Source organism: Thalassophryne amazonica, chromosome 15, assembly GCF_902500255.1.
Source record: "Thalassophryne amazonica chromosome 15, fThaAma1.1, whole genome shotgun sequence".
Classification (NCBI taxonomy): Eukaryota; Metazoa; Chordata; class Actinopteri; order Batrachoidiformes; family Batrachoididae; genus Thalassophryne; species Thalassophryne amazonica.
The window spans coordinates 23,536,875-23,551,794 of record NC_047117.1 but is presented as its reverse complement, the minus strand read 5'-3'; the positions used below and the strand labels follow the sequence as shown (position 1 = coordinate 23,551,794).

Sequence of the window (14,920 nt, the reverse complement as noted above, 5' to 3'; positions counted from 1 at the left end):
ACTAAGTTACTTTTTCAAGGAGTAATCAGTAATCAGTAATTGGATTACTTTTTCAAAGTAACTGTGGCAACACTGCTAACAATACATTGAAATCATTTCCATTTCCTTTGATTTTCCTTTGAATTGGTTTTGACCATGATTGTTAACTGGCTCAGCCCAGTGTACCTCCCAAGCTTGGTCAAAACTGGATTTGTCTTAAGATATTTAGCTAACATAGATGCAAATATAGAGACCAAAGTAATCACAAGAGTGTGTGTCTCTTGTGGTGGAGCTAATTATGTAGCACAAAAAGCTAATGGCCAGCTTTAGTCTAGGCAAGGTGTACTTGCGGAGGTGATGGTCTAGTGGTTAAGGTGTTGGGCTTGAGTCCAGAAGATCATGGGTTCAAATCCCCGCCTGACTGGAAAATCACTAAGGGCCCTTGGGCAAGGCCTTTAATCCCCTATTGCTCCCGGTGTGTAGTGAGCGCCTTGTATGGCAGCACCCTGACATCGGGGTGAATGTGAGGCATGATTGTAAAGCGCTTTGAGCGTCTGATGCAGATGGAAAAGCGCTATATAAATGCAGTCCATTTACCATTTACTTCCATTACCTCAAGGTTCTCAAGTGTTAAAACAGTCTGTGTTTGTGCGAGTTTGTACAAATGTTAAACTCACCACAAAATATTCAGATGGATTACCTAATTAATATGCACCCTCGTAAACCCTTGAACGACGGTGAATTGCACTGATTTTTGTTAAAGTCAGATGCAACCTTTGGCTGCCAAACTGTTCGCATGACCAACTCCTCTTAAGGGTATTTCTAATAGTGGCCTTGAATCTGTGCTGTAGTGCTCTTCAGTACACATTACTTTGAAGGAAGGACAAGATATAAGCACACACATATCACTAGAATTCCTGATCAAGCACTGCTGCCAAGTAGCCCATTTCTGGGACACAGAGTGGCAGCTCACACAGTTGATCAAGCCTCTTGGGGCTGGTGTTCAGATTTAATGTGACTAGCCGCGTGCTGTCCAACAAAATAACTCCCTCTTGGGACATCTATGTGCACTTTAGAGACGCTCTGGCGGGGGAAGGATGCCACAGTGACAAACAGCAGCTTGTTAGTACTTTGCCCGCTTTGGAGTCGGCCTGCTGCAGGTTGTCTGGATGATAGATCAGGACGTTGGCAGTCGCTTTGAGGCTTTTCCTGTCTTAGATCAGGGGTTTTAGTTCACGCCAGAATCACTGAGAAAAGCATTGGCTTTTATGACTGAGAGCTGAAACAAGATCAGTGCTCAGTGCTGAAGTCAGTGACAGATGGAGATTAGCTCTTAAAAGGATCTGGTCACAGATCTGATCTCATGGCACATATGCATGACAGAGTGTAGATTTTTGCCATGGCTGCGTGGCAGCAGGCTCATACGGGAACTGTGATTAGACCTAGCTGTTGAAATGATGGAGGAGGCTTTGGCAGTCACCTGCGGTGCCGCAGGGCTCCATGCTGACGTAGCTGCATTTCACTCCTGCTGGCTGTCAGCAGCGAGCCATGAGCTCTTCATTAATTTCCTCTCCGCTATTAATTAGCCACGTGCAGGAGACTGTGGCTTAATTAGGCCACCAGGCCCAGAGGTTTTCACCCCCTCATTACTGTTATAACCAGTTCTTATTGATTATATAAGAAACCAAGGAGTGAAATTATGCTGGAGTGAAAGTAAGCTTTAGTCATACAGCTAGCTATCAATTTATCTGCAGCTGTTGATAAATTGGTGCCCCACTTAAACCATACCCGAGGGTAATGCCTATAAACACACTGTCCGAACATGTTATTACAGACTTAGAAATGCATTGTTGGAGAAAAGTGTGCTGCACTTTGAACAGAGGGAGTGGCTGCACACATCTTTGCCTTTATGGCCGTAGACGAGCGCGACGGCTAGTTATTAACATGCTTTATCAGTGTGTGTATGAGGAGCCTGCAATAATTCTTTTAAAACCCTTGTGTTCCACACAGTAATTTGCTTGCTGTCATGATAACAGCACAGAGGAGTTTCTCTCAAGATGAAATTACATTTATGCACTGAGACATACTACATATATACACCAATCCAGTGTTACCAGGACCAAAACGAGGTCTACTGGTATTCTAGTCCCTCTAAGCTTTTGCAGGCTTTTTGTTGTTGTTGTTGGGGGGGAAGCAGCACTGATTGGCTAACTTGGTGGCAGCTTTTCTAAAAAAAAAAAGTTGCAGTTTGCGTTGCTATATTTGTCACCCTTTTTTGTTCAGAGAAATTGCCAGATCAAGTGGCAACTACAACAACAACAAAAAGTTGCCGTTTTATTATTATTTTGTACAATGCATTAACAATTAAAGGGGATGTGTCACATTGAGACATTTTATCTGTAAACTATTTTCTTTATCTCTTACTCACAGTCTGTCAAAACAGACAACAGTCCTCTATCAAATTGTGATAGATAGATAGATAGATAGATAGATAGATAGATAGATAGATAGATAGATAGATAGATAGATAGATAGATAGATAGATAGATAGATAGATAGATAGATAGATAGATAGATAGATAGATAGATAGATAGATAGATAGATAGATAGATAGATAGATAGATAGATAGATAGATAGATAGATAGATAGATAGATAGATAGATAGATAGATAGATAGATAGATAGATAGATAGACTTTGTCACTGCACAACTTTGTCATGCAGTAACAAAGTCTGCTTTAAACCCAATCTATACCGTTGGGCATTATATGCTGTTCATACTCCCCACCTCTGTTCAGCTGCACCTTTTGTGCATAAATGTGTGTAATCTCTGTTTCTTTGCTGAATACACAGACAGCGAATTATGATATTTGATGATCCCAAGTGACAAAAAAGTCCCCAAAATGTTGTTGAACCATCGGCCTAGCCCAGTCTCGTGCTTTTTTCATGCTCCCCTCAGGAAATGAGTCACATTTTTGTGACGTGGTTTATATATATATATATATATATATATATATATATATATATATATATATATATAAACAAAATGGTGTGAGATTGGGTTGTCAGGCCGGTATTCATGTCTAATGCCCCTATCTGTTATGATGCTTGCACAGCTTGTGAATCACACCTGTTGTTGGTTTTATCCCTCAACTATCAGTATCAGTCGAGCTAGAGACAGTAAAAGAGCATCACATACAGCGATATATCGTGTCTGTAGCAGATAATCTTCAAGTGTGATTGTCTGCATATGGCTTTGACACACACATACCTGGATGAATAAGAGCTAAAAACATGCCTGTGGCTTGCAATGACAATTTTATCCTTGGCTGTAACATCTTCAGTTTTGCATTTTTCTCTTTGTGGTGGACAGAGGCTTTTGAGGTGACAGAAATGCTGATAATGCAATTAAATTTCCTGGCCTTAGCCAGCTTCACAAAGGGATCAATTTTTTCCTCTAGCATCAGGTGGCAGGCACCAACATTCATTACTGCCTGGATAGGCTCCCTAATGGAATTGGATTTGTACTTATAAGTCACCAAAGCTGTTATTGAATCTCAGTTGCAAAAGAAAAAGCACTCATCCAGCAATTTTCTGCTTTGGCTGTTGTTTCTTTTTGGGGTTCCTGGGGAGTGGATGGCTCTATTGTTGTAGTCCTTAAGGATTTTTTTTGTGTGTGTAGTTCTATGCGATGCAATAAGAGGGGTGTAAGGTCTCAGTAATTGAAAGGGTTTTGTCGACTTTACTTAATTATAGCAGATTATTCGATTTTGAAATTGGCTGCAATCTTAACGTTTGAAAATGTGCTTAGAAATGTTTGTAAGTAGAAATGACCATTTCTGCATTGGACACTTTTATCTCAGAGTCTAATCTCATTTAGCAATTCCTTTGATTTGCTTTGAACTTGTGGACAGGAACGCTTCAGGAGTCTCATTAAATCTAATGACCAAGCCAATATTTCATGTTAGCCAGTTAAAGAAATAGTGACTAGGAGCTACTATGCCTAAAATTCTTCAAGTTTTTATGCTCATGAGACATTAGGTTGTGTAATTTCACACTGGATGTCTTCCAAGGAAGCACTTCCTTTTCCTTGTTGAAAAAATATTAACACTCCTGTAAGGAAATACTTTATTATTCAGCCAGTGTTCGAGTGTTCTCGCCCACTTAGCCCTTTGGACTCGCTCGTCTGGCCTACTTACATACTGCATTGTTTTTCTGACTACAGTCTAGTTTGGAAGCTTGTGAATGATGACTTTGTGCCACCCTATGAAAGTCTGTAAAATTAATTGAAAGGTAGTGGAACTGTAATTAGATGTGATGGTCTAGAGGTGGAATCAGTGGCTTGAATCCTCTGTTGTATCCTTGTCAGAGTGGAAAATCACTAAGGGTCCTTATTCCATAGTCCTCTTAATCCCCAATCCCCAGTGTGCATTTGAACACGTTATTTGTGTGCGAGTGTGTGGGTGAGGCATCAGTGTAAAGTGGTTGAGTGTCTCCATCAGATGGCAAAGCTCCACGGAAATGCAATCCATTTGCCATTGCGATCCTTTGCACTTTGAAATTTCTTTGAAATGTAAGGTGCAATACAAATAAAATGTATTATTATTATTATTATCCAAAGAGAACGTCTGATTGGAGTGATCTGCCATGACTGTGGGAAATGACAAAGAAAAAAGTTCCGTCTGAGATTAAATAGTTCTCTTGAAATAAAAATGTGATTAATAATTCATAAAGTGAAAATGGGTTGACACTGGATTGCGGGTTCATTTTGACAGATCAGTATGAGGAGTTAGAAAGGATTGGCACCCTTTGAAGCAGACTTTGAAGACAGCACAGTGACAACACATAATGAAATGTGCGTGCCCTGTGAGTGCACTGCAAAAAGAATCCACCCGAACATCTTAAATAAAAGCTTGTTATTGTTCTTCATCTGACATTTTGCCAGGTGACAGCAGAGGTGTTCCTTGTGAATCTCATGTCAGCTGCTGCTGTAAATTGCTCCATATAGAGATTGGGTCACACACAAGGGTCTGATGGGAAATGTAGTCTAATTCTTCTAATCAATACTGTCATAAATACGAGTCGCATTGTGAGCCTCTCTGTACATGTGCATTTGTTGAAAATTTGGGCACATTCAGCTTGGTACAGCGTGCAAACTAATCAAGCTAAAACAAACAAATGAAACTAAGTAATCTACAAACAGATTCCATCTTCTGCACACACAGTAGCATTTCATGGATGCTGGATCTTGTTATATCTATATGTCAAAAGGCCAAGTGGCCTCTGTGTGCGTGCACACGTGCGTGTGTGTGTGGGGGGGGGGGGGGGGCGCTTTGATCTTGGACAAACTGGGGAGAGCTGATATTTTCCATTTGGTATGCTTATGTACGAGGTCTGTCCATAAAGTATCGTACCTTTTTATTTATTTCAAAAACTATATGGATTTCATTCATATGTTTTTACGTCAGACAAAGGAACCTCCGTTTCGGAGTGTTAGAGGACAAGTTGGGACATGTCTATCTCGGCTTTCAGTGCTTACCAGTCGAGTGAGTATAAAAGAACTTGTGGAGAGCTGGACATGTCCCAACTTGTCCTCTAACACTCTGAAACGGAGGTGTTCTTTTGTCTAGCTTCATCAGCGAATCGGTCGTGACGCGCGAAGCCTCCGCGCGGCTTTCCATGACAAAATCTCTTGTTAAAAGTGAAATCTGCCGGAAAATGGCTGATGTCCAGGTCTTGTGATAACCAGAGAAAGAGCACACGACGGTCTCGTATCCACAGAGCCATCAGCTTAGAAATGATCCAGTGGTTTGTGCCGCATCGTCGCAGCGCAGCGCACCGACCGTCCTTAAAGGGGTCCTTAAACCTTTAGTTAAAGTTCTTATTCTCTGAAGCCTGTAAAATTTTCACTGAAAGCCAGATAAATTTTTCGAATGGTTTCCAGGTGCCAGTCTCTAACAGCTTCTGAAAAAATTCTGATGGAAAAAAGTCCTTTTCATTTCGCCATTTCCAGACAATGAAAATCCGACGAGGGGGCGGGACCACTCCTTCCACAAGGTGTGCTCACAGGCGAATGACGTCACCGACAGGCGTGGAAAAACTCACGCATGCGCACGAGGGTTCAAGCATGTCTGAAGTAAAAACATATGAATGAAATCCATATAGTTTTTAAAAAAAATAAAAAGGACCGTTAATTTATGGACAGACCACGTATTTTGGGTCAAGGATGAACATCACCAAAATGGAAAGTTGATAGGACCAGTATTTTTGGAGAAATTAGGGATATTACATAACAAAAGTGGACAATGGATGTTGATAATTAAATTCTGGACTCACACACCATTTCAGCAGTGGCAAGTATATCATTTAAATATTAATAGCAAAGTAGCCTCTGTGTACGTGTGTGCATAACTTCCATCACGGAGAAACTGGGAGAGCTGACATTTGCTGTTTGGCATGCTTTAAGTATTTTGGGACAAGGATGAACACCACCAAAAAAGAAAGTAGATAGAACTAATATTTTTGGAGAAACTAGGGATATTACTTAACAACGGTGAACAATGGATGTTGATATCACCATTAATCAATCCCTGGTAACCCGACAAGCTCTGAACAAAGGAAATATCTCAACCTGCCAGTTGTAAAACATGACATCGACTAAATGTGCCAAATCATAAATACAATTATTCACAAAACTTTCTTATTTTAATTTCCTGCACTTTAAGTTAAAATCATTATAGAAACTTTACATAATTTATTACCACCCTTGAAAAATGTCACCTACCTGTTTTATAAACACTACAAACCCGTAGATCCCTACAGGCAATGCCCTAGTTTTATTTTAACTCTACTTTTTCCGGAGGTCTGCACGGACCACATATGGGAACAAACATTTTCTCACACTCTGGTCCTTCGCTGCACTGATTTCATTATTTGCAAATTTCATTATGCGTTATTCTGCGGTTCGTCTGCAGCGTGGTTCTGCTTTATGATGATGCATTCATGATACCACAGAATGGCATTGTATCATCATATGTCCACATGAGATATTTAGCAAATGTGAGAACACCGCCTTAAATTACTTAGCACCAAAATGGGTGCACCTGCTTTATGACCATAAACTAGAAAGTGGTCAACTTCACAAGGCTCAGTCTAACATCACCCAACTAAAGTGTGCGCATCAAGGCCAGGTCGGCATCTGTGTTGCATCCATTAGCTACTTTTATATAACGGCTGAGTGGGTCCTTGTCATGGATTATTTGTCGCATTTGTGTTGCATTTCATTTAGAGTGCAATTTGGTTCCATTTAGAGTGCAAATTTGGTTCCATACATTTGGTACCATTGCACTTTGCGCACACACATACATATACACACACGAGCGCACACATGCACACACAAAACAAATCCACTGTGCTGTCTGGAGGCTGTTAGCAGGAAGTTAGAATTCACCTCATATTCGTACCATTGAACTCATAAACATTCATTATTTGTATATTAGCTTTCACAAACTTGGAAATTCCTGTCAGATATCTTGGCTGGTTTGTTGCTCAGTCACTCTTTCTTCCCCCTTTATTCATTTCCTGCAAGAACGTCCTCTTTGTTTTCTTTGCTCGCTTTGGCATGATATCCATACTGACAGTAACGTGCCAGCCTCTTCTTATAGCTAGCTGCTGACTGAACTACGCCAGTTTGGTGTGTGACATGTGTCCTAAAGCATTTTGTACAATTCATAGTTAATTTTTTTTTTTTTTTTTTTTTTTTTTTTTTTTTTTTTGCACAGCACACTGTGATATGAGGCATTTCAGTGGTAGGAACAACAGAGACATCACGCTCCCTATTATAAGTTACTGTCCCATCAAAATGATTTTGAAAGCATTACTTTATTTTTAGTGCTAGGTTCTAATTACATTTCCTTTACACTTTGCAGAAGATCACCCCTATGGTGAATTTTTTACCTCAGCCAAGGAGGTAATGTTTTTACCAGTTTTTGTCTGTTTATCTTTTAGAGTGATAACTCCAAAAATAAAGAACAGACATCAGTGAAATTAGGTGAGCAGAGAGATAATGTTTCAAGAAATATAAACTGGGCAAATCTGGAGGTGATCCAGAAATATTGTGGAAGTGATTTCCAGAAGAATTTTTGGCACGTAGAAATATTTAACTCAAGGCATTGAGAGGATGTTGCTCAAATTTGATGAGCAGATGGATAATGTCCTAGAAAAATGAGGGATTTTACTTTGAATTTGATCTGGAACATATTTTGGATCAAAGATATATGAGGTTTTAAGACACATGTTGCCTTGGTGGAGGTATAAGTGCTCTCTGAGTGCCTTCTAGCTTAATCTGTAGGTCACACATCTTAAATTTTTGTGTTTAAAGTCCATGGGTTCAACTGCAGTTTGCACAGAAAACCCTTAAAACGGATGATGTTGGTGCTGCGGCGTCGTGTTGCTCTATCAGTCTTTTGTCTGCAGTGTAGTTTGTTTGGTATCACTTACTTATTCTTTCTGCTCCGTTGGTTTTGATGAACGCCAGAGCTGAGAGCAAGTCTGGTCCGCCAGAAAATAACGACACTGACGTACACGCGCGGGATGATATTCTGTCGAGTACGGCGAAGTGCTCATTCCAAAACAAATGCAGCTCTTTTCGAATCGGAATTGGCTCACTTTAGACGTGATGTATGTAATCCGTCAATGTACGAGCGGTGTGAGATCTGTCAAATCTGAATGGATGTTTTGGTTCCCCTCCCTCACAGCTTCAGTACTGCATACCAGTGTATCTACTACTCCCCAGAGCACACAGCCAAAGCTGAGGAGGTTCTCAGCACCATCAGCCTCCTCCAACCCCTCATCTCCAGCTTAGCAGACCTGCTCCTCCAGGCAGCCCAGGAACACTCCTCCCCTGGACTTAGAGATGTACTCAAGAACCTGTCTGATAAGGTACGGCAAACTCTATCGCTCCATCCACACCTTCATCTCCATTTATTCCTCTTGGCCCCAAACCACTACACTGCGCACACCACCTCCTTCATAACTGTCAGGTAGTACACCAGCCAGAAAAGACCTTTAGATTAATCTTTATCTGCAGTAATCAGTTCATTTAAATACCAAAACCCAACAACCAACTTAATTATTTACTCAGAGGTTCCACTTTTAAGCCTGTAGGCAGTTCTTTTCTTAGTAGAGGTGCAGTCTCGGGATTTTTGGATGGAACTGAGTGCCACACTCTAAATGCTGATATTTTGGGAAATATGCTTAATTGCCTTATTCAAGACTGAGATGAGAACATCAATAACAACATTGTATCTGCAGTCAGGATGTGTTTTGTTTGGTTGGACGCAGGGGAAAATAGCAAGTCTGTCAGGGAAAATGAAAAGAAGAAAACAGTAGAAAAACCTCAGTAAGCTGGTTTAAAGATGGTTTTTCTATCTTTGTCAGTCTCATGGAGCTGTAACTCTTCTTAAATTCACATTTTACACATTAATATGGTGCTGGAGAGCGGCCATCAGATAGCATTTTGTTTCCCTGTTGTTTTTCCAATATTTCATAATAGAATAATTTTCTTGCTATCTCGAGAACAAGTGAAATACTCATTACTGTACACACAGGCTGCAACTTTAAATTTTAAATCCATTAAGCAAGTTCCAGTGGCCACAAGATGGCAGCACTGCCCATGTGCATGAACAGTGTTTATAAACGTGTGTTTCAACACTTTGAAGGTAGTTGTCATTGATTTGTAGAATCAACATATCCTCATGTTTCTTATGATATGATGTACAAAGTTTAGCACTACATTTCGTACATATTCATAGAAATCTGCTGCACATTTGCAATGCGTTTTGCACTCAATGTTCAAAAACATGCACTGATGGTTAGCATTGGGGTTAGGATTAGAATAACGATAATAATAATTGATGATCATCCTGGCCAAAAATATATGGGATATGTACAAAATTCACACACACACATAAAATGTACAAATGCATGCATATTTTTGTGTACCACAAATTGCTGTGGTGCTGATGCCTGCATGGACTTCTCATCTTCTTTATATTGTTATATTGTTTGATTTCCTGTTTTGTTTCTTCAGATTTATAAAACTTTGCAAACACTTGTAACTGTTAGAATGGCGTACGCAGTGGGTCACCCCTTTGAGTCTGGTCTGCTTGAGGTTTCTTCCTCAGTATCATCAGATGGAGTTTTTTCTTACCACTGTCACCTGTGTGCTTGCTGTAGGGGTTGGTAAGGTTAGACCTTACCTGTGTGAAGCGCCTTGAGGCAACTTTGTTGTGATTTGGTGCCGTATAAATGAAAATAAATTTTTTTCATACTTTTTGCTTCAGGATTTGTGATGAAGCACATTTGTGTCTGACAGTACAGACAAAACATTTTTGGCAGCATCTCCAGCCTTACGTTCTATCCATTCTTCTATTCTTGTTTTACTCTGCCATTCTGTTGTATATTTCAGCCTGTATTTGCAGTTCCCAGCTTAACTCGTTAGTTGTTGCTGACATGAAGGGCAAGCAATCAAGTACAAGTGTACTCAGTGTTTCAACGGGTTCTTTCAACAGCTGTTTGTGATTCACTAACCACCCAGCAGGTGGTAGATACATGTCAGATATTATATAAGCAAAACACAGTTGCTTTTAGGATTAGAATGTGGTGTTTCAAAGCTCCCCACAAATGGATCAGTTCATCGTCATGCATTCTTTTTTAACTTGGTGAGTGAAGAGACAGTACAATTTATTGTTTTTGAGTCATTTTATACAACAGTGTGTCCCAGTCCTGGTACTCAGGATCCAAATTACTGTGCATTTTCCATTTGTTCCCAGACTAATCAGTGCAGATCAGCTCAGTCAGCTGTGTTCAGCAAATCATATGCAACAGCTGGAAACACGGGTCTGTGCTGGTACAGCAAAGATAAATGATGTTTTTTCAAAAAATAATGAATTTCTTTTATATATATATATATATATATATCTATATAGTCCAAAAAATGGCGGAAAAAAGAAATAAATCTTTTGTTTTCCTGAGATAGAGGTTACAGTATATTTAGAATTTAACCTACATCTGGTATGCGAAACAGAACAGAGGAGAATAAATAATAAAATATGAAATAACTTTATGCCTTCTCTTTGAAAAATATCCACACTTACGTTTAAAGAATGAGACCTAAAATGTAGCTGAAGATGTCTGATTAATTAATGGACATGAGATCACATTTTTGTATGCATGTTGTTGAAATGATGCAGGTGGGTTTTGTTTGTTAGCTTGTTTGTTTGTTCATACTTGTGTTTTCTTAATTTGGAAGTGTCTCTTACTTATTAACTTATGGACTATCAGATCAGCACCAGGGACAGCTCACATTAAAGACATTCTAACAACATGTACGTGTGCATTCACTTCAGTTTTGGGATAAGTGTAAAAAAAAAAAAAAAAAAAAAAAAAAAACACCAAATTGTAGATATTTATAGAAATGCTTTGTAGAAAACCCTCTTGAGACAGCTCGTAATAGCTCTCTGTCTCTTCCGTCTTACACAACTTAACATCTTCTGGCTCAGATTTCAAACATTCTATACAGCCTTTAGATGGACATCAAAGTTCTCGTCTCACTCTCCGAAACAAAACAGCCCACTTGCTCTGATATGCGCTCGTGTTGTTGCACAAACGCCGTCTAAATCCATAGCTTATCAAAAAACGGGAAACTCACACAAGTGCATAGCAGCGTGGCAGTTTACGGAGTTGTGCCGTTTTTATCAGTATACGTAATTAATGAATTACATCTGGTGCTGTCAGATTGCAATCTGCTGTGTGCAGGATTGTTTTTGCCACAGTGGAATAGAGCCCAATCAACCCGCTTAATTGGTACATTCACTCTGTCACCTCTTCCTCTCATCCTTGATTAGACACGTACGTACTAGCGGAGTAAACCACTGGCCTGGTCAGTGGGCAGGGGATGCTCTGATTAAAATCTCAAGTTTGTGTACGTGGCACAAGTACATCTGTTTGTGTGTGTGTGTGTGTGTGTGTGTGTGTGTGTGTGTGTGTGTGTGTGTGTGTGTGTGTGTGTGTGTGTGTGTGTGTGTGTGTGTGTGTGTGTGTGTGTGTGTGTGTGTGTGTGTGTGTGTGTGTGTTTCAATGCTAATGCTCGTATTACATCATATTATACAAGGCCCAAAGTCTCTGTTGTGAGCTTCATAGTTCACATGGTTTCCATTTGAACATCGCTTTTGACTGACATGTATTTCTCCTCCACAAACACACACACACACACACAGAGCTTGTCGTGTACAATAGCGCTCTCTCAGTTTTGCCAACCCTCTGTCCTACAACCAGTGTAAACCCCTTTGTGCATATTGTGGTGGTCTGCATCTGATCCAGGCGAGAACTACGTTGAAATACTTATCACCAAACTGATAATTTATACAATTTAAATTATGGATTTAAATTGTATAAACTGTTGGCTTTAATCATGCAAAAACCTGTGTTGCCGACCAAACAGTCCCCCTAAAAATTGGCCCACCCTGTCTTCACTGTGCATGCGTCATTAGCCGCAGTTCACGGATTATCACCTCATTTATGCTTAAAACTGCACTCCAGTCATCATTTATCTCAGTGACAGATATCTGAAGCTTTTGTACAACAGTCATTCAGCATTATTTCATCATGAAAGACAGATGAAGCGATTAGAGTGCCGCAGCTACACGAGCTGCTAGCTGATGCGTTCACTGTGCGTCAGTCATTTCAAAGCTTCACTGAGTTTCGCCTTGTTTCCGCTTAAAACAGCGTTGTTTTTGCTTAAAACTGACTTTCAAATGATTTAAGAGGTTTTACTTTGTCATCTGATGGTTAATAATCACATTATTCCCTTTGATCACTTTGGGTGAATTACATCTTGTGGCTTCAATTTTTTTCTTTCACTGTGGTTGAAATGAACTTTTGTCTGACATAATGAAAGGCGCCTGTGATGTATCCTTGTAATTAATCATTGTAAGTCAATATCTGCCTGCCACACATAGGAATGATTACTTTAATTAGTCTGAAAGGAGGATGATGTCCCCCCTGTGATGCTCTGTTGAAAGCGTGTTTGCTAAAATGTGTCAACCTAAATTCCCGTGCACATACTAGCCCAGCTGTTTGGCCTGGTTTTTTGGTTCTCTTCGTCAAACTTCTTATTTTTTCTGCAGTTCTCTAGCCATATTGCCAAATGCAAAAAACAGAGTGTGTTTGGCCCTTTTGGGCCACTGTATCAACATGGCACTACAACATAGCGGCTGACATAAGGGGGCTCACTCCCATGCAGATATGAAAGGCTTATTCTAAGATTATCGATATGCTGCTGCAGTTAATATACACTAATGAATAGATGGTTATGAATGCTGTATTCCATGTCTATTCATAAACATCCCTAAATCCAACACTCTGTAACTTTAATTATACTCAACATACACTTGATGTAAATAAGAAAACAAAAAGCAATCCATTTTAACACAACAAAACTTGACCAAAAAACAAACAAACAAACATGAGTTTAAAAAAAGGTAAAACACTTCTGTTGTGAATATCTCTACTTGTACTGCACAACTCAAACTCTGTCCCACCAGCCTCCATCAATGACGTGGTGCATACAGATTGCAAAATAAATCATGAGCTATGAGGAGAGTTTTTTTCCCCCCAGTTTTGTATTCATAACCTTGATTTATTTTTAAATCAAGGACTTCTTGCACTTTGTGGCTTCATTATAAGTTCAAATGTTCTCACTTGAGGCCAAGTGTATTCCTGGTTCTGATTAAGGTTAGACTCAGCTGTGGTGCTGTTACTACTTTATCTACGCTGAGGACTCTGTTGAATGTGATTGTAACGCTTTTACTGATGCTAATCACAGTAAAAAAGACATTATGAGCCACGCCGGTGCCCTTTAGCTGTGTCCGTGCGTACGTTGGATGTCTCCGGTGTAATAGCTACCTTGGGGTTTTGATTGTCTGTGCATAATTATGTGTAATTACATAGTGGATAGAGGTCATAAATACAGTAGGGAGTGAGTGTCCTCACAGCCAAGTGCTGCTGGAGTCTGACCAGCATGGTCAACCTGCTGTCAAGTTGCACTGAGTGGGTAAAGCTATTTTTAACAGCATCTAAACCCATTCAAAATCATTCAAGGAGGAGTAGATTCCTGCGGTTTTCTTCATTTTTGGGTCAAATATGAATTGTCTTTCTTCACAGCTGGAGGCCAGAGAGAGATTTTCTGACTTGCGCATCTGCTACTGGCCTACAAAATTGTTCACGGACTGGCACTGTCCTATTTGGCTGACCTGCTTAAACCCTACGTACCGGCCCTGGCTTTCCGTTCACAGGACAGAGGTTTACTTTGTGTCCCTAGGGTGAATAAAAAGTCTGTGGGAAATAGAGCCTTCTCTCTTATCGTGCCCCAGTCCTGTGGAATGCTCTCCCTGCTTTACTGAGGCAGTCGGACTCTGTTGAGACTTTTAAGTTGCGATTGAAGAAGCATTGGTTTTCTATTTTATATGATTAACATATTGTTTTACAATGCTTTTTACTCTTTTTACTTTTTTAACTTTTTTATTATGCTTTTAATCTTTTAATTACGCTCTTTGATCTTTTGGTTTAATTTGTTATTTTTCTGTGAAGCACCTTGAGGGGACACTCTCGTGATTTGGCGCTCTATAAGTTCAATAAATTGAAAGTGAATTGAATTGCTCGGTCGAGATCAAATGAGTAGACACGCTGAAGAAAGGCATTATAATTTCTCTCTGGAGACTATGAGAACTGTAGACTTCTATCAGAGGTTTTCTATCCAGTAGGTACAGTTTGGACGAGGGAATGCTTGTACTTTATATGCTCAGGAACAATGTCCCTGAGCATACGAGGTCTCTTAGATAATAAACCGACCCTTTTATTATTTTTTTTTAACTATATGGA

The 14,920-nt window shown here is 39.8% G+C and overlaps 1 protein-coding gene across 1 annotated transcript in view; it reads left to right on the top strand.

Annotated features, from left to right (window-relative positions):
- Positions 1-14,920, top strand: part of inpp4b (inositol polyphosphate-4-phosphatase type II B) — a 468,720-nt gene that overhangs the window by 366,437 nt on the left and 87,363 nt on the right. The window contains exon 12 of the mRNA XM_034187536.1: positions 8,737-8,920. Within this exon, the coding sequence (XP_034043427.1) occupies positions 8,737-8,920 (184 nt within the window). The remainder of the gene's footprint in view (positions 1-8,736; positions 8,921-14,920) is intronic.